At 49.0% G+C, this 26,946-nt stretch overlaps 1 protein-coding gene across 5 annotated transcripts; it reads right to left on the reverse strand.

The window, feature by feature from the left end:
- Nucleotides 1-1,935: 1,935 nt before the first annotated feature.
- Nucleotides 1,936-26,255, reverse strand: LOC133353398 (polyadenylate-binding protein 1-like). Of its 5 annotated transcripts, none has more exons than XM_061569641.1 (15): nucleotides 25,729-26,255; nucleotides 19,313-19,527; nucleotides 17,228-17,343; nucleotides 15,649-15,779; nucleotides 14,725-14,819; nucleotides 13,649-13,786; nucleotides 12,269-12,364; nucleotides 11,584-11,859; nucleotides 10,472-10,562; nucleotides 9,529-9,672; nucleotides 7,388-7,500; nucleotides 6,452-6,542; nucleotides 4,152-4,282; nucleotides 3,550-3,672; nucleotides 1,936-3,000 (listed from the first exon to the last, which is right to left on the reverse strand). In XM_061569641.1, exons 1-14 carry the CDS (start codon nucleotides 25,919-25,921, stop codon nucleotides 3,592-3,594), a joined length of 1,911 nt encoding a protein of 636 aa, XP_061425625.1. In that variant the 5' UTR covers nucleotides 25,922-26,255; the 3' UTR covers nucleotides 1,936-3,000; nucleotides 3,550-3,591. The 5 variants fall into 5 exon arrangements, with proteins under 5 accessions (XP_061425625.1, XP_061425624.1, XP_061425623.1 ...); XM_061569640.1 differs by having other exon boundaries at nucleotides 10,472-10,556; nucleotides 15,640-15,779; XM_061569639.1 differs by having other exon boundaries at nucleotides 15,640-15,779; nucleotides 25,729-26,254.
- Between the last annotated feature and the right edge of the window lie 691 nt (nucleotides 26,256-26,946).

Raw genomic sequence — 26,946 nt, forward strand, 5'->3', positions numbered from 1 at the left:
AAAGCTATGAAATCTGCCTCCAGCAATCAGCTTTATCCCCCAACCCCGGCTCCCTTTATGCGAAAGGCTCATTAACGTTGTCATAAAATAAAACCGCAGTGTCGCTGACTCGCTCTGTAATTCAATGAGAAGGGGGTCTCCCTCTTCCTTTACCCCATGGACCCCCTGCACGAGTTCAGCGTAATCTCCCACGCCATGGCGACGACGCACCACATAGCTTGTAATGCAGCACTGTGGAGGCAGCAGCAGCAGCCAGTGTTGGTGAATCACACACAGGCGGGGGTCGAGGTGCCATGCCCTGGCTCGCTGGGAAATGCCGGTTACTTTGAATGCAAACTCCGCCTGTCCCATCTGTATTAAATAGCGTTGCTCCACTCACATGCGTGCGTTTCCCCTCTCACGTAAACGACGATTAACCAACACATTCCTGCGGAGGGAACTGGTAGGAACGTTGGGTTGCTCGGTCAATTGCCAGGGTCAACGGCGGCGTGGTGTATTCCGCAAATATGGCTGACCGAGGGCGGGCACAAGCCGGCGTGAGTAGGTTAAACGTTGAGTTGTATTAGGACACCAAGGGGTGACCAGCCCCTCCCCACCCCTCCCACCCCCCACCCCCCACCACACCCAGCCCCTCCCCACCCAGCACCTCCCCACCCTCCCCTTCTTGGATGCACGACGGACGGACAGACACAATAATCCCCTGTGGGCTGGTGTAACCAGGAGGTTCCTACCAGTATTAACACCTTCATGTATAGAGGACTGCAGAGCTCAGGGACGGGTTATTCATACTTTGTTCTCGCTCTTCAAAAGCGAGCGAATACAGTGCGTGCACTACAAGTTGGAAGTTACTGAGAACGCCAAATTGCCATGACTCTTGTTAAGCAAGGTCCTGTTGACACCGAGACGCGTAGCCAAAACCATTGAGGTCCTGTGGGAGGAAACCGGAGAAACCTCGCAGGGCACACGACAGGATGGAGAACGAGCATCTCACGACCACCTTGCAGCCACATGTACGTTATGTTGAACTTCTTTCGCACCGTAGCCAACCCGTGCCAATCGGGGAAAGACAACCAAGAGAACACAAAAAGCACATGCTTGTAATACCCGGTAAGCCCTGGCGGTCGTCTGTCTTGCAAGTACGAACCAGGCTCAAACCCGCCACCCCATGGAGATTGGACGCACGCAGAGCGATTTGGTCTTGCGCAAGCGTTCCACTGGCATGCCGTTCGGGCTGCAGGTCTGTAGATTGGATCCAAAGGCCACGAGAAAAAAAACGCGCAAACCTCCACTCGGCGATATTGATGCCAAATACTCCACTCAAACCGGACGGCGCGCCATGATTATTTTGAAGGCAGAAAGTCCCCAATAACATCACGACTTTGTACTGAAAGATCGATTCATAATGCATCATCAATGCAATCATTATCGTGTTCCCCCACTGTGGACGGGCAGAGCTAATGCACGAAGGAATTTCACAACCAAACAACGGGAACTAAGAGAGGGTGGGGGGGGGGGTGTGCAGTTGGAAAATACGATTGACATTTCATGAGTAGATGCGGCTGCCAAATCTTTTTAAATCCTTTATATTAAGTTCACTTGCTTGCTTAGGACCGTGCAAATCTTTCGGTCGTTTTTTAACCCACTTCCAGTGATCCAATCGAGCTGACATTTTCCACACAGACTGGTTGTGCGTGACAATTAATGTTCGTGAAATTTTTTACACTTTTTAGGACAAAAATATAATATTTAATTACCAATTGCTTAATGCTGCCATGCAATCATCTGACCCATAGGTGGCAGCCATCTCAAGCCAGAGGACTCTAGCCACCACGCATATAAAGGATTTATAGTGAAAAACTTAGTTTTTACGGGTTATACTTGATCCTCTGCAAGAACCGCAACGACAAATAAACGTAGTCACACAGACATCAGGGGTGAAACAGCAGTTTTTTTATTTAACTCAAGCAAAAAAAAAAGGCAAACGTCCAGACATTTGTACTGAACTATTTTTCTTGTTTTTTATTTGTTTTCCCCCTTCAACTTGTTTATTCCCTTTGTGTGCTCTTACTTGAATTGCAAAGTTACAATTTTTTAAAACAAACTCAAAACCGAAACACCTTCCGTCTTGTCCCGTTCGCAATCCGCCACTGCCGACAGTCGTCAGCCCCACCAACCACAAGGCAAGACAACCAAAAACGCAGTCCCTCAAAACCTATCAGATGAAAACCTCACCTGACCAAACACAAACCGTGCGTTTTTTTTCCAAACCTCCAGTGTCCTTACGACCACCACCACTGTCCGCCCCAGGCACCATTTACAAAACCCTGCTCCGGTCAAATACGACCGATGGGAAGTCGAACGCTGATTCAATGCCGACAGCGATTCGTGCAAAGATAGACCTCGTGCGGATTTATGTTTTACACACAATGTCCCCGATGACACAGAGGGCACGATTCATGTGTGTACACCTTTGCGTTGTCTTTTGTACACGCGCGTGCGTGTGACCCGAGCACCGATTCAAATCGCCAAAGAGGTCTCCGCGTGCGTCCCCACGTGACGCGGAAGAGCGCCGATTCAAACAAGAGGTGAAGGATTTTTATTTGAATTGGAAGTCTCCAACGTTATCTCGGCCGCACGGGCGTCTCGGATAAAACACGCATATGGAGGGGATGTTACTTTCAGAATCTGCGCTCCCCTGCGTCACGGCGTTTTTTTGCCAATCGTCAGACATGTGCAGATTTAACCTCTTCAATGTGTATTTAAACGCACAAGTATGGTAAAACTCTGTAAGGCGGACAACAGTAGCCCCAAGAACTGGAAGTTTGGAAAACCACATCTTAACACATTTCAAACCATTAGTTTTGTAATTTTGCTATTTTTTTGGGATTTTATTTTACGTTTTTTGTGTTTTTCTTTTTCACTTCGATATGCTATTTTTGTGCATTTTTTTAGTGACTCCAGTCTAAATGTGTCCAGCCATCTTGAACCACCATGGAGGGTCTGCCAAATAAAACATCACAACGTTAGAAAACCGACGGTCAAAAAGGCATGGCACTCAAGCGATTCTGAGTCCAGTAATGATGACTCAAAATAGATAAAATGATCGCTTCAGATAGTTGGAACGAACAGGTTCACCAATTGCGTTGTTCTAACACGGTGGAGACATCCGCGCCCTCTCGTTCTGTGCAACTTTTCTAAATAAATTAAATTGCACGGGTTCGATCGATCGACCATTATGCCCTGGCTATTTTGGTAACCATGCCCTCTCTCTCTCGCCGTGTCTGGTTTTGGGTGCTTTTACCGTCTGGGCCATGTGTGAATGATCGCAAGCCGGTGAGAACAGGCGTTCGATGAGGCTGAACCCTGTGTAAGCGCTAGCCACCTGATATGAAGACCTTTATCCCTCACCTTTTGGAACTCTCAGCTGGTTAAACAAAATAAACATGGCCACAAGAGGTTGATGTTGAGATACGACCAATTGTCACCGATGTACACACATGCAGTCACCACGACGCTTGACACAGGCCCAACACAGTGAGCGGCACTTACTCTCTCTCTCGATGGGAAGAGGGTGTTGTGGCGCTTGGAAAATTACTGCACCGGCACGGCCCCCGTCTTCTGAGCCACCTCTTTAGCCTGGTGGGCTTGCAGCACCGCCACAGCCTCCTCCACCTGGACGCCGGGGTGGGGGGGGGGGGGGGACAACACCAGTCAGGGCACCACGAGGTCAGACACAATTCTGAAAAAAAAAATCGGCTATAAAAATAACGACGCAAACAGAGGATTTAAAAGACGGGAAAAGCCCTTTAACACTCAAGAGATGTTGTGCGGCCTCAAAACGGTGCACGGTGGGGGGGGGGGGGGGGGAATTCATCGTCGTCCCCATGAGGCACGCTCAATCCACCACTGGATGAAAGCTTCTCCGCCCCCGCCCCACCGCCCACCCATACGATCCTGCGCTGTATCAATCCACGCCAAACGATTTCACCGCTGCCACTCCACGGTCGACGTCTTCTCGGCCGCGAATCCAACGCTGGCCAGCACACTGCGTTATTATCCTCCACCATTGGTCCCGTCATCCCTTGGAGCGACGTGTCCCACGATGATTTGGAAATTTATTTATTTCGCGCGAGCCCTCCGCAGCCGCTCACCTTGGAGCGCAGGGACTCGGGCGACTCGAGCATGTGGAGCAGCTCCGAGTTGTCGATTTCCAGCAGCATGCCGGTGATCTTCCCCGCCAGCGACAGATGCATGCCTTGTATCAGCGGGAAGAGACGCTCGCCTGAAACGCGCAATGCGCGCGGACGAAAGCGAAACCGGCGAGGGGGGGTCAGGGGGGAAGAGAGAAAACATTTTAGTCAAAAAAACATTCCAGATTAGGTGTGACCAATGCGCAAAATGTCCACTCAAAACTTTTAAACGACGATAGCAAATATTAAGTGATCAACCGTGGTTAAGCTGGGTTTGTAGCGCAGTGTACCAACCATCGTGCCACCACATCCCCTCCCTCCCTTGTAAGAGTAAGACCATTGCCTGTTTAAAAGAGATGCCAATCGCAGGTGCACCTGCTCAAGAGTTGGGATGGTTATAGTCATCAGTCAAGGGTGCAGAATGGACTTCATGACTTACGCAAAACTGCCAGTTTAAAGAATGTGACAACGCAACAGCAGCTAATTTAGCACAGGTTACTATCCAGGCCACAATACATGCATCACATACTGCGTTTTATTAAATAGACTACTTCCAATTAAGCATGTGGTAATTGGTTCACATGACCCCCGGAAGTTACTAGAAATACAGCAATGGCAGCACAAATAATTGATTCTTTAACGTAATCGTGACGCCCCAAAAAGTTACAATTCACAAATCGTCACATGCCTAGTAACTGCGTACAGTACAGAGCTATTTATACGGATGGTGGTAAGGCTCACTGGATTGTGTAAAGGTGCAACACTGCTCTCTCCTGGCCACAAGAGAACAACGTCTTTCGAATACAACCGCTAAATAAATCTTAACGCTGCACGCAGAGACCCCGCGTGCTAAAACGGTCCAGCCAATATTTCAAGCTCCTCGCGAGCCAAGCCAAGCGATAAATCCAGCCGCTCTATAACCCCCGCGCGTTAAAATAGAATAATAAATCTAACGTCCCTATAACCGCAGCGGCTAAACCAAACTCATAAATCCTGCAATTGTGAAAATCCCCCCACCCATCCCCTCCCCCCACCCCCCAAAAAAAAAAAAACACAAAAAAAAACGCTTACGGGCGACGATAAAGACGCAACCACAGTCTCTCCTTCTCCCCCTTTCACCGGTGGGGCTCAGTGTTCCTTAGGCACTCGCATCAAAGCCGACATTAAACTCTGATCGCTGATGGAGTAAGCGCCGTCACGTCAAGGTCCCCCCCACCACCACCGCCCAATTTGCGATCCCATCCATATGCTCGCTCAGGGCTCCATGTGCCACCTCCTCAGTTACCGGACACCCCCTCCCACTGTCCGCCCACCCCCACCCCTACTTACAGGCAAGGTCAGCACGCTAACTACTAGTACTACGACGACTCGCAGATATTTAAAAAAAAAAACATTCTGTTAAGTCGAGAGCAAGATTCTGACCGGATCAGTCCACTGGTTCAGAATCAGAATATTTATTTATCCTGGAGAAATCCAATGAGCTATGAAGGTCTCAGAAAGTTACAATAATACTAAAACACAGATAGAAGTGAAAAGTATGGGAAAGGTCAGTAAATCGCTTAAAATAAAATGTGAAATTGATAAAGTATACAAGTTCAAATTGCATTATTACACCAATTCCCAAAATTGGTCAAGGCAGCAAAACAAGGTTCAACGTCATAAGGAAAACTGTGGCACGCGATGTATGCCCAATACTAGTAAAAAATATACAATTACTGTGCAATTGTACAATTAGTGTACAATGCACAGTGTATTTCCTGCTGCTCTGTTGACTAAATTATAAATTATTTCGGGTGCTCAAAGAAAATTCATATTAAAAGTTCATAGCAGCTGTTGCATCGATCCCACCAAATCACCCTCCTCCCCGATGCCACATTCCATAACCGCTGCAAATGTTACATTCGACCTGCGAGGTTCGGGTATACACTGCACCACCCGTCTGACTTGCGTGGTCTTCCCCCGGTTGCCGACCTGTGAATGCCACTCCAATGCCCGTGTCGGTCCTCTGCCCTCCCCTCTCCCACCCGTCCCCACACGTGATCCCCCACCCGTCGCAACGTCTTGCTCCCTTCCCCGGCGATCACATCCACAACAAAAAACACTTTCTTCCTCCGTATCGATTCCAGACCCCTTCGAGTTGCTCGCCCCCGGATCCTATCACGAGAATCCTCCTGTACGCGCGCCTGCACCCGTAGTGTGCAAGAGCGTGCGAGCGTTAACCGTGCAGAGGGGTGGGGGGTGCTAACGCATGGCCCACTCACCCAACATCTGCTTCTGCTCCTGGAGAGGGGCAGACGCCAGCATCGATGGAGTCAGCGGCTCCTGCCCATGCACGTGGACGGCCTGGTGCATCTGGACACGAATCGACAGACAAGGGGCAGCGAGCGGGTCACGTCTCCGGCAACGCGTGTAAAGCCACGGGCGGCGGAAAAGCTACCGAAGAAGTCCACAGTGTCGGGCGTTGGCTCGTTGCGCAAGACCGCCTCCCCCGACGCGTTATCAGGTTGCACCCGCCGTGTGTCATTTCGGTACGATGTGAAAAGTGCAAAAGGGGCAAGGGGGGGGGGGCGAATAGTCGCAGACTTTAAAATCGTTTCACGGTACAAGCCGAACGCGCGCGTCTGCCTAAGCGAGCTATCGTCCGGTCACCCAACAATGACGGCCATTTATTTTTCCCTGGTGAAGGGGACGTGAGTGTGGCCAGGCGGCTGCATGGCATCAGATGGCGACATGGTCATTTTTAACCCCTACACCCTCTCCCGGCAGACACATTTAAGGCTTCACCTTCAATGCTTCAATTATCGTGTGGACAGTTGTGCTTTTCAGCGCCAGTGTTGTGCGCGTTACGTCAAGTGAATAGGTTCATGCTGCACGTGGACGATCCACTTCCAGGGCCGAATTCCGTTCAAGTCAGTCGACTTCAATGTACAGATACAAGCGAATACTATAAATTGTACATATACGTAACATACAAACATGAACGTGGCTCACCAAATTAATATTACGGACCCACGCGGCCTGCATCTACGGACCCACGCAGCCTGCATCTACAGGGCCACGCAGCCTGCATCTACAGGGCCACGCAGCCTGCATCTACAGGGCCACGCAGCCTGCATCTACAGGGCCACGCAGCCTGCATCTACAGGGCCACGCAGCCTGCACTAACAAAGCGTCACGAGGACTTGAATGGCACTCACCTGCTGCATATGGCCATGAATCGGGTTGCGCATCGGCTGGCCGTACTTGTAGGCACCCACATTCCGCGGTCCCATGCCAGGCATCGCTCGGGGTCCCAGCGTCTGCGTCGCAGCTGCAGGAAAAACACAAAGCGCCGCAAGAGAAAGGCGCTCGCACTTGCGGCCAAGGACGGTGATGCGCGAGAAGATTGCAACGAGATGGAAATGAAAAAAAACCAAAAACGCACGAACAAAGTTAAACACGGGATGTGAAAAAGGCACTCGTGTCTTTCGCTCGTTGCAGATCGAGGTATGAATCAAACTTCACTTTGAAAAAATCCCCAGGGTGGTTCAGTGCACTGCTTCGAGTGTCCGCACACAAAGCACAAACCCAATTCTACCAGTCGCCGTCACGCCAACTGCACAAACGTTCGCCCAAGACTCGCACCCCGTTTTCAAATTATATTCAACTTTACATCATCCGCCAAATTGAGCAAAGCTCGAGTCTGTGTCAGGACTGCAGTGGAGATGGTTTTTGAATAACCAAGCTAATTTGAAACCTTAACTAACCAGTGTAAAGAACGGGAACGTATTGCAATTGTGTATTTCAATCCAACAGAATATTGTAATGCGCAGAATAATAGTAAAAAAGCGTAACGATATGGGAAAAACAAATAAATCCAGACTCCAAAAGTGAAGTGGACAATACTGAAAAACAACCTAATCAAAAAAAGGACAGAATGCAAACATGGGTCAAAGTTATAATGGTTGTGCTGCTAAGTGCCAACTGCCATGCCCTCTTGAACACCGGGCTTGGGAGAGCAATGGGACAGCCAGAGAGAAGATTTGGACTACTGGCAGCCATGCCGATATCGACCAACCTACCCAGCGAACACGCCAAACATATTCCTACAGAGGATTCGCACAACTACCATGGCGGAGAGAGGCATGAAGCCGGCACTGGCCAGAGTGCTTCTGTGCACTCTTTGCGGAGGCAAAGGGCGGTGAAAAGAACCGGACATCTGTCATGCACTCCCGAGAGCAATATGACGGACGTGGCACAGACACCGCTGGACTCGCCATCTCGCCGCTGTTGAGGCGCCATGGTGGCGAGATGTTAATTACCTCGCCTGGTATACAGGAGGTCGTGCAGTTCCATCCCAACCCTGACGCCTGTATATTTGGAGTTTGCATGTTCTCCCCGTGGTCGTGTGGATGTTTCTCCGGGTGCTCTGGTTTTTCCCTCCACATATAGAATCAACATGCGTTTGGAGTATTTGGCTGCAATCAATTTCCACATAAGCCACTTTGTTGAGATATAATTTGTGGCAAAGTCACTTCTGAAAAGTGGTATATAGCTCAGTGGGATTTACCTGGTAAAAAAAAAGTTTAAATACTTCGCTTTGAGAAGGGGTGGGAGACCTTTTTCTTACCGAGGGCCCAATAGGACTGCACATCAACAAAGACAAAGATCCCCGTATAACCTGGAGAGACTTGGGGAAAGTGCTGTTAGCGAGCACCTACGGAGGCCGGCACAGCACACCAAGTGGAAGATGGCCAGCGCCATGCCCAGCCGCCTTTGTCTCCCCATTGGCGATGTTTACACATCGCACCAGGTACTCATTGAGGCCGGGTCGAGCTAAGGGAGGCCCGGAACCGGTTCAGATAATAGTCTGGCGTTGGCCGTGAGCGGGAACGGAACTCGGGCGGTCGGGTTTGTAAACGCAGCGCACGCCAACCACTGCACCACTGTTCCCCAAGACACATTACATACAAACACACACCTTGGGTGACTTCTGTTACTGCAAGAGGTGCTCGCAGTGCCAAGAGTGAAGAAGCATGCCAATGAGAAAGTGTGTCTTTTCCAGGTCAAAAATCTCCCCTACCCCCGCCTCCCACCAGTTTCCAATTTATGCAGCTAAGACGCTTGCAGCGACGGGTTAATATCATTGGTGGGCCGTTTCAAAGTGGTAGGCCTTGCGTCGCCATGGGCGGGTATCAAAAGAGTTGCGGGCGACGTCTGGCTCAGAGCCGTAGGAAATGACGATGCGGAGCCCCCGTCCCCGTATGAAATGAGTCCCGGGCGTTGTCTGGCCCGTGCGCCATGAGTTCCCCCCCCCCCCCAACCCCCTGCTTTAGAGAATCGCGAGGGCAGCTCTCACCGACGCGATGTCCACCGGGGATGGATCGTACAATCTGCGTGTTGGTGATGGGCGACATCGTCCGGATGGGGGGCTGCTGCTGTTGCTGCTGCTGCCTTGTGCCCGACTGCCTCATCATGCCTCCCTGCATGCCCTGGTAGCCACCTGCCCTCCGCCAGCAACAGGGACCACAATATGCACCGCGGTTAGTTCGTCTCCGCAAGGGGAGATTGCTCTAATCATGGTCCTGTTAAATATGTGTATGTTTTAAGTGTATGCTCTAATTTTTTTTTGTTCTGTCCATGCTATTCTTGATAGTTTGGAGGTTTGCGCAAGGTTACGGACTGCCTTACATCTGCATGCACTATTGCAGGGAAGGGGAAAACGTTAAGAGACAACGTTCGCCTAGCAGCGAAGCCCGCCACACGCAACGAGGCTGCCGACCGGAACAAGACAACAACGGCTTCGCCATTCAGCGGAACGAACACAGGTGCCGCCTGCAGACACGCGCACGCGCTGCTTGCAAGCACCGGTGCTAACACGCGATGATGCCAAAGCATCGTCGGACCGCAACCTCAACTGCTCTGCAGCCGAACCACGGGCAAACACAAACGCTAAAGCACGCGATGAATTCAGAGCCTCTGCGATCAGTGCGAAAGAGACTGAAATTGGGTTCACGATGAACGTGTGCAAGAAAGCCCAATTCCACTCTGCAGCAGGTGATGGACTGACAGACCCCACGCCTTGCGGTTTCAGACGCCTCCTAGCGCAAGTCTCACGTTAACAAATCGCAGTGGCGATAAAACTCATGCCATTGGGACAGAACCAGGAGCCCCCCCAAAACCCACCCTCCCTTCCCCGTCCCTCACCCGCCACCCGCGAGCTTTCCAAAGTGAAGTTTAATTCATCCCCTCGTGCGCATGCGTGGTGGAGCCTTGGGGAAGGCAAGGCTTCTTTTTCTTACCCTGCGGACGGACCTGCTGTGTGGGCCAGCGCTGCTGGGGCCGAATCTGCGTCATCTGGTTGGGCGCGTAGTACGCCGTGCGAGTCTGCGCCTAGGCAACAACGCCACAATCTCCCTCAACAACTTACGAGTGACACAGCTGAAAAAAAAAAGTCTTCTCGCAACGGTCACGCCAGGCGTGCAAAGTTTCACAGCATCGCAGAGCTCATCACCGACGTAAAAGAACTCGCCGTGGGTGAGGCCCGCTGGTGCAGCGGACGTTTGACCATACTTCACCAAGCTGCTCAGCGCGGGTCGGTGAAGGCAACGTGTATAGACGGTGGAAGCATAGAAGTGCAGTTTGACATTTAAATTTTGCTGACCGCGTATGGTGGTCACCCACTCAGCTGAGCCAATTAACAATAAAACACACAACTTAAATTATAAACGCAACTATTTGAATTCCTAGACCACTGCTGCAACAATATCACCAACGCAACTCGTAAGCAACCTATAAAACATCATTATATCATAACACTAACACGAGGCTATCTACCGTAATTATAAATCATAACGTTGTAGGTGAAGTACATACAAATATAATAAGACCGTTTAACACCACCCCAAGTCTCCCTGATGAAATCATTGCTCGTCGTCACTACCCTGGGAGATTGCTTATAATTTCTACGAGAGCTTTTAGTCCCGCAAATCTCTGCATGACCCGCCAATCCTTGCACCGAAAAGTGTTCTATATTTAGAGTTCCACATCGCTCCCGGGGTAGTGATTAGCAAAACCACACTTAACCTGGCTACCAGAGTTCGATTCCTGGTCACAGAAAAAAAAAAGTAGCAGCAATAATCCAACTTCTACCTACCTACTCCCCCCCCACAGCCCCGTACTGACCAGCAGGGTTAAGCATGGTGAAGACATTTCCCGTGACAAACACGGCGTGCGGGGAAGGCCTTGATCCAGCAATAGATTTTATAAATGTATCTTTCGTTTTTACTACTGCTACCTTGGGGAAGTGGGAGGTGGGAGGGGGGGAGGTCCCTGCACATATTTAGCGGCACAAACGCTGGCATCCTTCAACAAAAAAACGGACAAAACTGCATTGCTCGGTGAGCTGTGTCACCTGGGGCATGGCCGGCACGAAGTAGCCGCTGGGAGCAGCCGGCTGGTACTGGCTGATGACGGTGTTGGGGGGCAGTGCGCGCATGCCGGCGATCCTCTGCATGTACTGCGACGTCAAGTGGGCCTTGCGCTCCTCCTTGCGCTGCGCCAGCGCCACGTACAGCGGCTTGGAGCCTACGATGCGGCCGTTCATCTCCGTCACGGCCTTGGTGGCCTCCTCTGGCGAGGAGAAGCACACGAAGCCGAAGCCCTTGCTGCGACCCTCCTCCGACATCACCTGCGGCGGAGCGGGGGCGAGAGCGAGTTAATATCGTTTAAGTGACGCGAGTAGTCGCGTCCTTTATACTGAACTAAGAGTTAAGATGAAGACCTGTCGAGCAGCGTGAAACACTGTCGCCTCTCTGTTGCAAAACCGACCCGAGTTACAGCAAGTCATTTTGAACATGACAGAATTAAAAAAACTTGCGATTCTAGACCGTATCGAACAATAATTTTATAAAAATTCGAATATCGCCAAGCAATTAATGTGCATTGCACTTCATTTATTTGATTTATTTTTAGATTTGATGTGTCCAAGCTACTAGGTGGTACAGGAGCTGTTTCCCCCACCCTTCACACATCCCCGCCACCACCCTGTGCATTCGGGCAAGTCCGCAGGAAGTGCGGTGGGGGGAAAAGCAGCTCACCTTGGTGCTCGTGATGGTGCCGTAGGGAGCAAACTCCTTGCGCAGTTGTTCATCGTCGATGTTGTCGTCCAAGTTCTTCACGTACAGGTTGACGCCCTGACGAAGCCAAAGAGTCGCCGTCAATTATCGTCGCGACCGCGTTTCCTCGAAACGCGCTAATATGTGCACGTGCGAACCACTGTATTAAAGCTTATAATGACGCACCTATTTAAATGACTACGTGAGCAACACGTGCACAATTGTGCATGGATCAGGGAATCGATATTTATACATTGTGGCTATAAATGGTGTAAATGACTGCCAGCAGCCATTAGGCGCTATATTCAAAACCTCCCCCCACCACCTCAAATGATGACAATTCATCGCATTGCATGGAAAGTGCAACTCCAACCGCGTCCGGCAGGGCGACGATGCATTGGTTAGAGCAGTGGTTCTCAACCAGGGGATACGCGAACCTCTGGGGGTACGTGGCAATGTCCCAGGGCGAACGCGAATAATTTGTAAATGTGTGAAATGACATCGTACATGAGTCATTGGTAAATAATCATGTACGAATCTGGCAATATAAAATACCTACGAAAATATTTTTATCCATGTGGCAACCTATAACAATTTAAAAGACCTTTCTAAACTCACCGATTGTAAACAATGTGGGGTTTTTCCAAGAGCAACTGGCGAGCACGCACAAATTTCGTCACGCATGCAGTGCCGCCCGTTGAATTATTTTTTTTTATCCGCTTGCAGTTATTGGCTAGTTAGGATACCTCACAAAATGGGCAATTGGTTCAAATACCGATGATCATTGAGACATTTAAGGGGGTTACTCTTGTCAGACATCTCCTTTAGCAATGGCAAAATATAGTAGGTTTTTACCCTTTCAACTGGTACAAAAACTGACACCTTTATACAAGGCTTCATGTTTGCAATAACCACAATACAAGCAGTCAAAATGCAAACAAAAAGAAACAACTCTGATGATGATAATGATATGCACTGTCGTTGAAGTTGATTGGTCCACACCCGAGACAGCTTTTCTTAGAGGCGTACGCCTTTTTGCGTCATCTGGTCCAACACCAATGGAGACTAGGCTCTAAGAAAAGCTGTCTCGGGTGTGGACCAATCAACTTCAAGGACAGTGCATATCATTATCATCAGAGTTGTTTCTTTTTGTTTGCATTTTGACTGCTTGTGTTGTGGTTATTGCAAACATGAAGCCTTGTATAAAGGTGTCAGTTTTTGTACCAGTTGAAAGGGTAAAAACCTACTACTACTGGGGTTACTCTTGGTTGAAACACAACTCAACAAGGGGTACCCCCCCCCCCCCCCACAGTTGGCTCAGCTCTGCCCTCGTGCCTGGAGGGGCAGGGTGGGGGAACTCACCTGGTATCTGCTAATCCTCTCCTGCTTCAGCATCTCAAATTTGCGCTTCAGCTCAGCCTGGCGTTCGCCCTTTTTCTGCGCCCGTCCCACGAAGACGGTTCTCCCGTTCAGCTCTTTACCGTTCATCTCATTCACCGCCTTCATACATGTAAAAAATAGACACACCGTTAGCAGAGTAACGAGCGACTGCACAAAGCAAACTGGCAAATTAAATTAGGTTTTAAATCGAATTCGGCTTAGGATTACCATTCTTCAACCTCGGGTGTGCCCAGGATCAGCTTGGATATTTGTCTCGGATGTTATACACGATCAAGAATCCAACTCGGGCCTCCGGGTTCTTTGCGCAGTGCGTGAACGACAACACGACCGCAACCCACACAGCTTTAGAAGTCAAGACAAAGATCCCCCATGTCTAGCTTTAACAGACTGTGAGGGCAAGTGTTGTTTGCAAGTAGCACCGATGAAGGCAAGTACGGCGCACGAGGGTGGGTGGCCAGCACCACGCCTGGCCGCCTTTGTCTCCCGAGTGGAAATGTTTACAGATCGCCCCAGGTACTCATTTGCGGCCGAGTCGACCTAGGGGAGGCCCAGGAACGGTTCAGGTGGCCGTGAGAGTGAATCGAACTCTGGTCGACGGGTTCGTAGCGCAACGCAGCGCAAACCACTACACCACCGCTCAAAACGAGACAAAGATCCCCCATTTAGCCTTAACAGACTGTAGGAGCAAGTGCTGTTATAGCGAGCACTTATGAAGGCCGGCACGGCACACGAGGGGGTGAGTGACCAACACCACACCCGGCCGCCTTTGTCTCCCTAGTGACGGTGTTTACACATCGCACTAGGTACTCATTTGAGGTTGAGTCGACCTAGGGGAGGCCCGGGACCGGTTCAGATAATCGTCACTGGTCTTGGCCGTGAGCGGGAATCAATCCCGGGTCGCCAGGTTCATAGTGCAGCACGCTAACCGCTACACTACCGCTCGGACACATACACACGTGGCAGGGCAAGCCGGAGCCAAGATGGCTGTTTTAATGCGTTAGGGGTGGGGGGGGGGGGGGGGAGGATAAACATCGCACCCGCTGCGCGTCTTCGTGTCGCTCGAAGCTCACAAAGCCAAATCCGCGGGATTTTCCGCACTCGTCGGACATCACGCAAACGCTCAGAGCCTTCCCTGCGAGACAGAAACACGGCCGTTAGGGTCACAAAGTAGGCAGGCTCTCGGGCTCAAATTCCAAAAAAAAATGTTTTTCTACACTTAAATTGGTTACATTATTCCAGCTCTGAGAATTAAAAATATCGGATTGACCATCACGTGGCAAACGTTACTTAGGTGGTACGGCAGGTGGGTATAGACTAAAACTATGCACTCAGATACTTGTGCAATATACATTTTCACGAGGACGATATATTATATTTGAAATTAAAACACCACATTAATTAACACTGCCCAAAAATGAAATAAATATATATTAGGCAACGTTTCAGACAATGGTCCTTCTTAATCATTGAGGGAAGGGCCTTTGATTTTCATGTCAAGTGTGTATTTTCCTCTTTCTACGACGCCGTTAATGACACGCGTGTTGAGGTTTTCCGATTCGAGCACCACTGCCCGCACCTCCGAAGAGCGTGGTTTGGCTACGTAGGGTGCGAAAGAAGTTCCAAAATACATCAGTCACAATAAACACAGCAAAATTCCGCGTTATATTCAGGCAGCAGCGTTGAACGATATCTATTAACGCAGCACGAAACCAGTCATTAAAAGCATCCGCTTGCTATCTTTTGTCCAACTGCACCTAGCGCCTCTACAAAAGCAACTACTCGCGCCCCCCCCTACCCAACAGCACGAGGTCACAGGAAGGGATTTGGCAGCGCGTCACGGATTACGGCACCACCAATCTCGGTGGAGGGGAGGGGCGAAATAGAAAAAACGGAGTTCACCGCAGACCGCCAGCCAAAATCGGCATTAAGACGGGCAGTCGCCGCAAACTCACCGAACTTGCCAAAGAACTCTCGGAGCTTGTCCTCGTCCATGTCGTCGCCAAAGTTCTTGATGTAGACGTTGGTGAACTCCTTGGCCCTCGCGCCCATCTCCTGCTCGCGCTCCTTGCGTGACTTGAAGCGCCCGACGAACCTGCAACCGCGAGCGCATGAAGGGCGTTTGGTCATCGTGCAAAACCGCGCGGAGACTCGGCCGCGGACACAGTTTGATTCAACAGTAGATCCCCCCGTTTAAAGCTTTCGTGACTGCAGGGATTCATATTATTCGTTCTTTCGGTAAAGTCACGTAGAAGGGAAATAATAAAGATATAAAATAAAATTCACGATGTTTCGACTGCACGAAATCCACAGCTAAATTTTCTTGGCGTGGATTTCACACCTGATGATGATTGCTTGTGTTGCAGTCGAAACGTCGTGAGAATTGTATTGTTTAATATTTTTATTATTTTATTATTTCCCTTCTACGTGACTTTACCGAAAGAACCAAGAATATAGTAGATCCCTTCTGAGTCTGATTGGTAACATTCTTAGCATTGTCCATCTCATTTCGCACCATCCCATTCGTACCACCCGTCTCATTTCCGTTTACATTATCCATCTCACACCGAGGACCGTTCACATTTTGGCAGCCTTTACTCCAGAGCACTGGTGAGACACGGCCATAAAGAGAGGATGTCTCTGGTGTCGGCGAATCTGTTTCAAGTACAGTGCTATACATTATCAAAGCGTATGTTTGCATGTTTTTTACCACATCTATGTGAATTTAATGCAGGCTTGACACCTTGAAATAGGTGGCCCTTTGGTGTCCAAACATCTTCACACCTACTGTATTTATGCCAGCGGAAAGCCTTTTCCATCATTCAATATCTTAATGCTGGAAACGGGGTCTCCCGTAGATGCCACGCTTGTCGCATTCCGACTGTTATGACACAGTTATAACTCAGGCGGCGGCACGGATTGCAAGGAGCCAGACGCCACAGTGACCTGGCATGCACATTCATGCAGAAAGATAAAGATCCCCCGTATAGCCTTCGCAATCTGTTGTGGCAAGTGCTGTTGGCGAGTAGCACCAACAAAGGCGGCACAGCACACGAGGGGGTGGGTGGCCAGCGCCAGGCCCGGCCGTCTTTGGTCACCTCCAATGCTGACGCTTACACATCACACAGAGTACTCATTTGAGGCCGGGTCGACCTAGGGGAGGCCCAGGAACAGTTCAGGTAATCGTCACTGGCATCATCCGCGAGTGGGAAATCAAACTCTGGTCGCCGGGTTTGTAGCTCAGCGGCGCCAACCACTGCACCACCACCCCAACAACCGCCATTCGCCACTAAGTGCCGGTGACGTCACCAAAACGCTTGTGCCAGGCCATGTGCAACTTGAGGCCATGTGCACCTTGAGGCCATGTGCACCTTGAGGCCATGTGCACCTTGAGGCCACGTGAAGTGTCGAACGCCCGCTGGCAGGAGGTCACGGGGCAGACCCAGGTGCCACGGGTCGACTGACTGAGATGACCGAGATGACTGGCTGATGCACCACCTGTGCCAACTTCCACCCCCCCCACACACACTCGCGCAAACTCACACTTTGCGGTCGTTGAGCAGCATGCCGTTCATCTTCTCGATGGCACGGTCGGCCGCCTCCTGCGTCTCAAAGTGAACGAAGCCGTAGCCCCGGGAACCGTTCTCGTCACACACGACCTGCAGGAAGGGACCAAATGTTCACGATTCGATTAAATTATGGGTTGCTCGGCTACGTTCACGATCAGACCAAAATTCGTGTTTTTTCAGAACCCTCACGGCCAAACGAATTGAATTGCCGCGTGTGCCAACGTTCAACGAGTCGCTTAGTATGGTTTTCCGCTCGCATGCAAGGTGAAGAACCACTCAACCAAACTAAGCTATTAGACAGACGATGCTTTGTTTGAAACTACGTCGAGCATCATCAGGAAATGATAGAGGAAGTTAGAATCACGACCCAGAGGTCATGAACTTGTAGCAACAACCATTCAGAACTTACTGGATATTAACCAATACAACTTCATTCTAATCTGTCTGGGAATACCATACACAGTAAAACCTTGGATTGCGAGTAACTTGGTCTGCGAGTGTTTTTCAAGACGAGCAATTTTTTTTATAAATATTCATTTGATAAACGAGCGAGGTCTTGCAATACGAGTAGTGCGTGTATACGCTTTTCTGCCGAGCGTCACGTGATCACAACTGATATACGAGTGCTTTGGATTACAACACGTTTCCGGAACGAATTATGCTCGCAATCCAAGGTTTTACTGTACTTGTACAGATTGGTCCGTCATATAGCCAGATGGCAGTGGAGCAATAGATTCTGGAATCTGTGGGGCACCATGAACAATGCAACTGCGGTAAGTTCACGGTTGTGATCTATAGCTCTGATGCATTTTCAAAATAATTTCTCAAGAAGCTCCTAGAACGTGGCGCGAAACGTCAGACATCATGCTGAACAATTCAAAAACACATCAGGGAACTCTTGATTGTTATCCCGTTGAATGGGTGGTGGGCCTTTCTCCAGATACTCCAGTTTCATTTCACGAGCCAAACATGCATCGGTGGAATCGGCCAAGCATTGCACAATTATTTTTCAGGGCTCTCCTGAAAAAAAGCTTCTTAAACTCAGCAAAACTTTCCTCTATTAAATACAGGAAGTCCTCGCTGAACCATTTTTCACACGACGCATCGTCTCAAGAACACGGTTCTTCTATTAGGGAACACCTTTCGCATACAACGCGGCCAATTTTTACGCAGTTTCTGAGGGGTCGTCAACTCAACCACTTTCTTGAGCTGCGCGGCTGAGGGGTATGGGAAGTCTAGGCATACGTGTGGAATGGTACAGTACGTGGCATACCCTCATCGCCCCTCAACCCAAAACAAAAAAAGCAACCACCTCCATCTGTGCAGAAAAAAATTGGATCTCATCGGTTCCAACTAAAGGAGAGCGTGTCCCCCCACCCTCACAGCTGTGGGTTTTCTCCGGGTCCTCCAGTTTCCTCCCTCGTGTCAATTCATTAATAGGCTGATAACTGGAATATATAGGATCGCAGAGCTTGGGCAATTGCTGGCACAGGCTCGTCACATGCCTGCCTCCCTGCCTTCTCCGTTTGTCCTCCTGGTGCCTCCTGAGTCGTTCTCTCCTATTTTGAGTGGTGGGTGGGTGAGTGTGGGTGGGTGAGTGTGGATGGGTGAGGAGCGGTAGTGTAGCGGTTAGCACTACGCTGCGCTACAACCCGGCGACCCAAGTTCGATTACCGCTCACGGCCAACACCGGTAGTGACGATTATCTGAACCAGTCATGGGCCTCCCCCCTAGGTCGACTGTTTTGGTGTGTAAACATCGGCACAGGGGAGATGAAGGCGGCCAGGTGTGGTGCTGGCCACCCACCCCCTCGTGTGCCGAGCCGGCCTTCACAGGTGTTCACTAATAGCACTTGCGCCAGTCTGTTCAGGCTATACGGGGGATCTTTGTCTTTGTGGGCATGGGTGGGTGATTTGAGGCAATTGTTGGCGCAGGCCTCTTCACGTGGACGTCTCCCTGCCTTCTCCGTTTGTCCTTCTCCTGGCACCTCGGGAGCCATTCTCTCTCTCCACGAGAGCGAGCGCATGCAGTGCCGCGCTACGCGTGAGCGACGGGTTACCTTGCAGGACAGGATGTTCCCAAAGGCGGAGAAGGTGTCATACATGGCCTTGTTGTCGATGGATTTGTCGAGATTCTTGATGAACACATTGCCGACGCCCGACTTGCGGAGGGACGGGTCACGCTGGGACCACATGATGCGGATTGGCTTTCCCTTGATGACGTCAAAGTTCATTGTGTCCAGTGCCCGCTCGGCTGGGAGAAGACAACACATGTCTAAATTCAAACCAGATGGGAGACAAAAAAAACACAAAAACAAAAGGTAAGTAAAAGATGGGGGCAAAAACACAGTGCAGCACAGCAACAAGTTCGACCCGCACCCACATTTTTTTCATTACAATATTTCGTCCGAACAAAAAAAACTCCCTTTGAGACAGAATGCGTCTCGTTTGCGCAGGTGCTCAGGGTGTCGATCGATAGCATGCATAAGCAAACATGTCATGACATGTACAAACACACCTTTTAAATATATAACTTATGCATTTAAAAACAATGAATATTCACACCAGGTGACGCCATAACACCATAGACGGGCAAAGACACACGCACACTTCCAAGTGCCTGCTTTTATTTCACGTCAGCTTTTATCATATTACAACGCACTGCCAAATGCTATAGATTGGGCTCCATCTGCAACAGTTTCCACCCCTCCACCAATCTATGCCCGTTGCCAATTATGCTAAATGGCATCAAGTTTGCGTGGCAAAGTAGCCATTCAAATCTCTCACAGGGCACTGTGGTTAACAAAATAAACGAACTTGCATTTGTCGCTACATATCCATGTTTCATATTTTCTCGACCATTAGACTATTGGCCTTCTGAACCATTATTATCCAGCATCATTTAAGCAGACAATTCTGGACTGTGTTGACATCAGCACGTGTTCAACAAGTCTCACAGGAGCAACTCATCTCATACACACGTACCTAGCCAGTGTCCCTGGTTGTCCGATACGCGAGAAGCTTCGTAAAGTAGAAGGAAAAAAAACGATAAAAATAACTACGGCAGGCTGCCACAGTGTTCTAGCGACGTCACTGCAAAACGTGCCCTATCAATTTACTTTACGTCGCAGTCGCGTTTCAAAAGTGGTGCTGATGAATGTGAATATGATCCTTTGTTTTTTTCAATAATAAAACTTCAACATGTAGAATAACACAGGCTGCGTAGATACCTACACGAGCCGTTTCCTTTTTCAAGCGAGATCTTCCTTTCGGTGGCAGTGTTTCGTTTCGTCAATTGTGTTTTAACTACCTTAACTGTAGGCCACAACATTTTCTCTGAGTCTTTTCTCCCAGTTGTCGACTTTTGAATTCCCCTCCCATCGTCTCGTTTCCCACAATTTCTTAAAACCCTCGCGCAATGCATAATAGCAACGTGTAAAGTGTTTTCTATTACAACTTTGAACAAGCTTTGTGTTTAGTTTGTTGTCCCCCCGCTGCACACCTCTGATTAGCAGAGCTGGTTATGTACGGTGCAAAAGTGCAACATACATACATACGGATAGTGCTGTTTGTGTTGCCAATCACTTGACATTTTGGGGCCTGTGCTCAGCAACTGCGTACTAAAAGATAAACTGTGGGAGAGCACAGGTGGCGTACGCACGTGCCAGCCATCTGAAGTCATTTAACCCATTACCAGCTGTCGTGTACCCACTGCCAGCGGGGCATCCCACACTTCACATGACCTCAAGGTGCACTTTACCTGGCTCAAGCTGATTTTAGCTAGGTTTATTTTGTAATCCACCTGGGGTAAGAGCGCTGTGGGCATGGCAGTCCCTCTGCCCTTCTACTGACTCCACCCCCCTCACCCTGGGTTGATGAGACTGTGGCGCTGATTATCTTTGCCACTGCCCGACCCAAATTTCACGGTCCTCCCCATCTGCATTCCTGCCACGCGACCTCCTGACCATTACCCTTCCATCGTGTTTTTAATCGTGACATTGTTGTTGTTCGTACCAAGTGAGGACCGACTGGCAAAATCGTCAACTGGCACATTCGGATATGTCACCGTGGAGCCAATCGACACCAGAAAACGACACTGTAGTGGACCATAAACGGGACGTGACATGTACATGAACCTGGCAGCTCCCAAGACGAAACGATCGCACAACACTACTCGCCAACATTAAACTCGGAATCAAAAAACACCCAATGAACATCAGAGCAACATCTTACAGGTCGCTACATCAAAATAAAAATCTGTTATTTACATCTGGCCACAGGTAAAATTATAACATAAAGGCAACGATGACATTTGGCCTCTGCAATGCAACGAGAACAAAACATCGGACAAATAACGGACAATGAAATGTTGAACATAGCACACACCGACTTTGCATCCCATTATTTAATGGCTGACACAAGCCGTGGAAACAGCTGCATATGCAGAGTGAGCAATAAAGTCAGTCGAGTCAACACCAACATAGTCGGCAGCCGCTGTCAAAAGCCCCATGCGTTAAGGACGCAAAACATTCCGGCAACACCACGCCAACACGTCTCCATGTGGATACATGCGTCCGTGTCTCTCTCAGTGACTTTCTTCTCGGGGTCTCTGTCCCTCTTCTGTCTCTCCTCCGTGTCCGTGTATCGACGACGGGTCAATGTTCACGTGCCATTTTATTGAGGGACCGCCGTGTGTTATCTTGGTGTGGTCTGGCACTGTTTTAATGTTGTTTTTGCTGCCTTGCCCAAGCTTAATAAATCAGACAACAGTAATATAATTACGTATTTATTAATATTTAGTGACTTGGTTACCATTTTCTCTATTTTGCACTCCTATCGTGTTTTGCATTATTTGCCGTTGCAACTTTCCGACCCGCCCATACTGGACATCTGTGAAAAAGAGTTTCATAGCTCATCGGATTCCTCCTGCAGTCGAAATAAAGATTCTGATCCGCCCCTCTCTGTTCTGATCTCTCACTCTCCTCCATGTCTCCGTCTTTCTTCTCAATGTCGCCACCGCTCTCTCACTTACTCTCTCCACGTCTCCATCTGTTTCTGTGTCTCCGTTCTCTCTCTTCATCTCCCCGTCTCAGTCGAGGTCTGCCTCACATTTAGCACAATGCTAACCAATGCGCTTCTGAATATCACACCGTTTTGACACGCAAGATTATCTAGATTTAAGGTTTTTCAATTAAGCAAGTATAAATTACTGCACTTAAATGCAAGTGCGTGCAGGGGATGCCAGAAGATTCATGGAGATACAGGGTAAGCAACTTTTGAGAATTCACAGAGTATAAAATGGAAATAATGTTGCAGATGTCATCAAAAGGAGGTTATTACGATTTATAGGGCAAAATGTGCAAGATGGAGAACAGGTTACAAAGAGTAGCACCTAAAGGGCTGGCAAACAGGGGGATATCCTCAATCAGACAGTGATGATGAGATTGGATGAGTGGACATCCCAGGTTTAATTTTGAATTTGCAATCATGGTAAATAGGCAGGAGACACGCTAGCAAGGTGTGCGGTCGGAATCAGTTGCAACATCTGTAATGGTACCCTGATCTTAAGGGCCTATAAGGATAGTTACCAAACGTAACAGTTTTGGTTTAGCACTGTGGATACCGGATGATGGCACGCATTGTAACCAAACACGTCCAGTCTGTTTAGTCGACGAGGTAATTCAAGCAAGTTGTGATGTTCCATGCCAGCACTGGTCCTGATTTGTCATGTGGTTATGTAACCACGGCCTGTGTCGAGCCGAGAACTGATCCAGGGGCCATGCACCTGGATCACACCCTGGTAAAATGCCACGTTGCTTCAGAGCCGTGTGGCGAGTAGACCCGAGTATTAAAATGTCAATCGTAGAAAATGTAGTAGTAGTGGTGGTGTCAATTGGTCTCGCAACAGCAACATCCAGCTCATGGGTAAAGGTGCAGCACTGAAATTGCTTGATCACGCCACTGCAGGCAGAAGGGCATCCACGAAAGGGAGCTCTAGAGATTTGGTCTACTCTTCCACGCTGACTAGGCGTCTGGGAAAAGGTGGGCATACCAACACTTAACCCCGGATAGTCGGCTCTAGAGGCAGTGAAATTAGCAAGGCACATTAAGCTAAATTCACAACAAAAGTTGTGAGATGTTTGCAAATGATCTCAAAGCAGCATCGGCTCCACCGAATGCTGAAATACAAATGCACATCACTTTGCCAATCCATTGCTTCAAGTATTCTCCCACATCATGTCGGTCATGATGGTTGTTTGACCATACTTCACCAGTCTAGTCAGTGCAGATTGGTGAAGGGTGGGGCTAGAGGAGGGGGGGGGGAGAAACCGGTTTATATTTCACTTGCCACTAAATGGCGGTCGTGGACAGAAATCAAACTCATGCCGCCGGGCTTCGTAGCACAGTGCGCAAACCGCTGAGCCACCACTCCACTCCAGACCGTATGTTAGAATGGCTTCAATAGAAAACCTAAGCGGGAGCAATAAAAACAAATAACGCAGCAGCTGCCAGGCTCAATTGGCCAGGACGCATGCAGACGCAGTGACACGCACACAGCACTGGGAACGGGGAGAGATGGGGCTGAACGATTAATCGATTTCAAATCGAAATCGCAATTTGAAACAATGCGATTAGCAAAACGCAAAGGCTGCGATTTTAAAAGTCGTATTACTTTATTGGAATCGTTTTATTTTTCATTATTATAACTTTATTCATTTAACTTAACAATTGTTCTATGTTTGATTGTTCTATTTCAATTAAAACATTTAAATAATACATGTTGGAAGCAATTCATATATTTTAAGTTCTCATCCTTGCATTAGAATATATAGAGCAGTTCATATTTTGATGCTATCATGTGGGAATGCTCCATCACATGTTTTAAATCTAATACACAGTGAATATTTAACTGAAGCTTAACTTAAAATATTTAATCGCAATCATAATATCTGTCAGAAAAATTAGATATTTTCCCCAAATCGTTCAGCCCTAGGGAGAGAGAGCTGTTGGCTGGGGGCAAGACTCCGCAGAGAGTGCGCGTTACCCAGGGCTGTGCACCCAGAAGGCCCCATCTGACTGGCCAGGGAAACCAACTTCTTGGTCGGTCACCCACCATTCTAGTTGCTAGGGTATGGGGCGAGCTGTAGATGTCTGCCTTGACCCTGACCACTGGGTCTGGGTTATGTCTAGGAATAGCCTAGCGCGCAACACACTGTAAAGCTTGGTAAACAGACGCGCAGGGCCTAATTCTGACACCAGCATAGGATACGTTGCGGTGCAGCCAAAACCTTGATCGTGTTCGAGGTCTGCAGAAAACCCTAATCCTGGCACGGCCACTACGGAATGAGTCTCATGGACTGCCCTAATTGTGAAATGAGAGACGGCTGGTCCAATGGATAATACTGCAACTTAGCGTGCTCAAGTTTGGGAACAGCTAAAATGTGCATTTTGGAGCCAACACTAACATTTCTGTTGTTTCGAAGATGGGATTGGCCATAACCCTGACATTTTAAATCAGATAATTCCCGAGGAAGTCTTGAGCAGCATCGGGAAGCTGGTTATTTCCAGCCCTGATTAAATTGGGGTTACGAATTAGAGACAATCTCCTACACAACACAGGCTTCCGGAGGGAAACATATACTCCACTTTGGATCCAGTTCTAGCCGTGACACCAGTTCTAGACACGAGTTTAGGGACTGCCCTAAACCTCAGGAGACATCATGATGCTGCAAGGAAACACCTGACCCCAGAACCCCCAACCATTTTAAGGCTTAGCACGATCTCCAAGACCCGTTTCCGTTGGGTGTCCACATAAACCAATCTCCCAGCTAGAGAAATAAGTGGAGAATACTCCGGTAAAATACTAGAAAGCAGTGGATCAGACACTGGTTTAGGGCCGCAGCCGCTAGAGGGATATTGTACAGAACGACGGCCGACAACCTGAGGCTCTTTAAAGGGGACTTCTTCGTGATGTTAGCTATTAAAGACCCACCCCCGTCTCGTATCCAATTGCCACGCGGCTCTTGAAAGCCTTTTTTACAGAATTCGATCAAAACGGGCTCGTATTGTTACGTTCGATGCCGAGCCTTGGTTATAGAACACAGGGATAGCTGGTTAGGCAATGCCCTATCATCACCACAAGGAATAGGGCACTGGTTTACGGATTGCCCCCACAACCATGAGGGGGTGATGTGTTTTTATCCCCGTTTGAGTTGAATAAAAAACGAGATAGTACCCATCGCCGCTTGATACGTCTCGGACGTTACACAAACACCTCCAATGTGCCGTAACAACACGAGGCTGAAGCCAACCATAATAACACGTACAACCGGTTTGCTGTACAGTGTCAGCATTATCTCACAACACCATACACATTTGATCGATGCCAACCGTTGCTGTTGTTGATGATCATTATTACGACAAAAGGTAAGAAGCGATTCGTGGGGAGAGAACGGACAAGGTCATCGATACGTACCGTCTGCGGGCTGCTGGAAGTTCACGTAGGCATAGCCGAGCGAACGGCGGGTTATCATGTCCCGACAGACCCTGATGGATAGGACGGGCCCGGCAGGAGAAAACTTCTCATAGAGCATCGCCTCAGTCACGTCGGGGTGCAGGTCGCCCACGTACAGCGACGCCATCGGATAACTTGGTCCGCTCGGATTCATGGTCGTGGCGGGGTGGTGGGTGCCGCTTGGTTCAGCCGGGGGTAGACGCGCAGATTCCCGCAGGGAAACTAGGAAAGGTCGGTGGCTGCCCTGGCTCGCGGTCGATCTGTAGGCCCTGGGCGGTGTCGCAACGAACGCGGCGGTGTGGCGACAAAACTGCTGTTTCGAATTTGTAAAGCTTTTTTTTCTCCTGTTATTTCGTGATTTTTTTTGTTTTTATGTGTTTATTCACGTGTGTTAAAAAAAGAACCCCCGCAGGGACTCTTTTTCAAACGAGCACGTGTAGCGGGGATCAAGCTTAAGGGAAAAGTTGAAGAGAAGTAGTCCCCGGTGCGCAATGATTATATATAGCTGAGTATCCCTCCGCCGCGCACCTGCAATGGGAATAATTTCCGGCGCATCACCGCTAGACAATTAAGTGACGCGCCCCTAGGCGAGAGCACATGGCCTTTTAGCTTAACATGATTACCATACAATGTGCCAGGGTGGTCGAGATGTCTTGTGACCCCCAATTAATTGACTCGTAATTTCTACTCTTAGGTTCTTTCGGTAAAGTCACGTCGGTAATAAAAATAAAAAATATATAATAACATCAAATAATAATAAATGAAAAAACAGGACCCTGCGGGGTGGGCTGGTAGGAACGAATAACCAAAGAATATAAACATAATGTAGTATTACACTTAAGCTAGGAAAGCCCCACTGAGTCAAAAGGTTGTTGCCAAGTGTGTGCAGTAGGGGGTGATGTTGCTACACCAAATCGGACGATACGAAGGGAGAGATTGAGGCCTAGTTCTAGGCTTTAGGCCTAGCTGTAGGCTTTAGGGCGCTGTGAGTTAATTTTTAATTTAAATGTTTTAATGATTTATGTAAAAGCTTTACATTTAAATGTTTCTATTTAAAAACATGAGGGAATGTAACATTGTTAAACATAACTCCCTTTCACACACGCGGGGGTACGATACTAAGGGAGAGTTTGAGGCCTAGTTCTAGGCTTTAGGCCTAGCTGTAGGCTTTAGGGCGCT

Source organism: Lethenteron reissneri, chromosome 43 (assembly GCF_015708825.2).
Source record: "Lethenteron reissneri isolate LAM-NWPU_2019-01 chromosome 43, ASM1570882v1, whole genome shotgun sequence".
Classification (NCBI taxonomy): Eukaryota; Metazoa; Chordata; class Hyperoartia; order Petromyzontiformes; family Petromyzontidae; genus Lethenteron; species Lethenteron reissneri.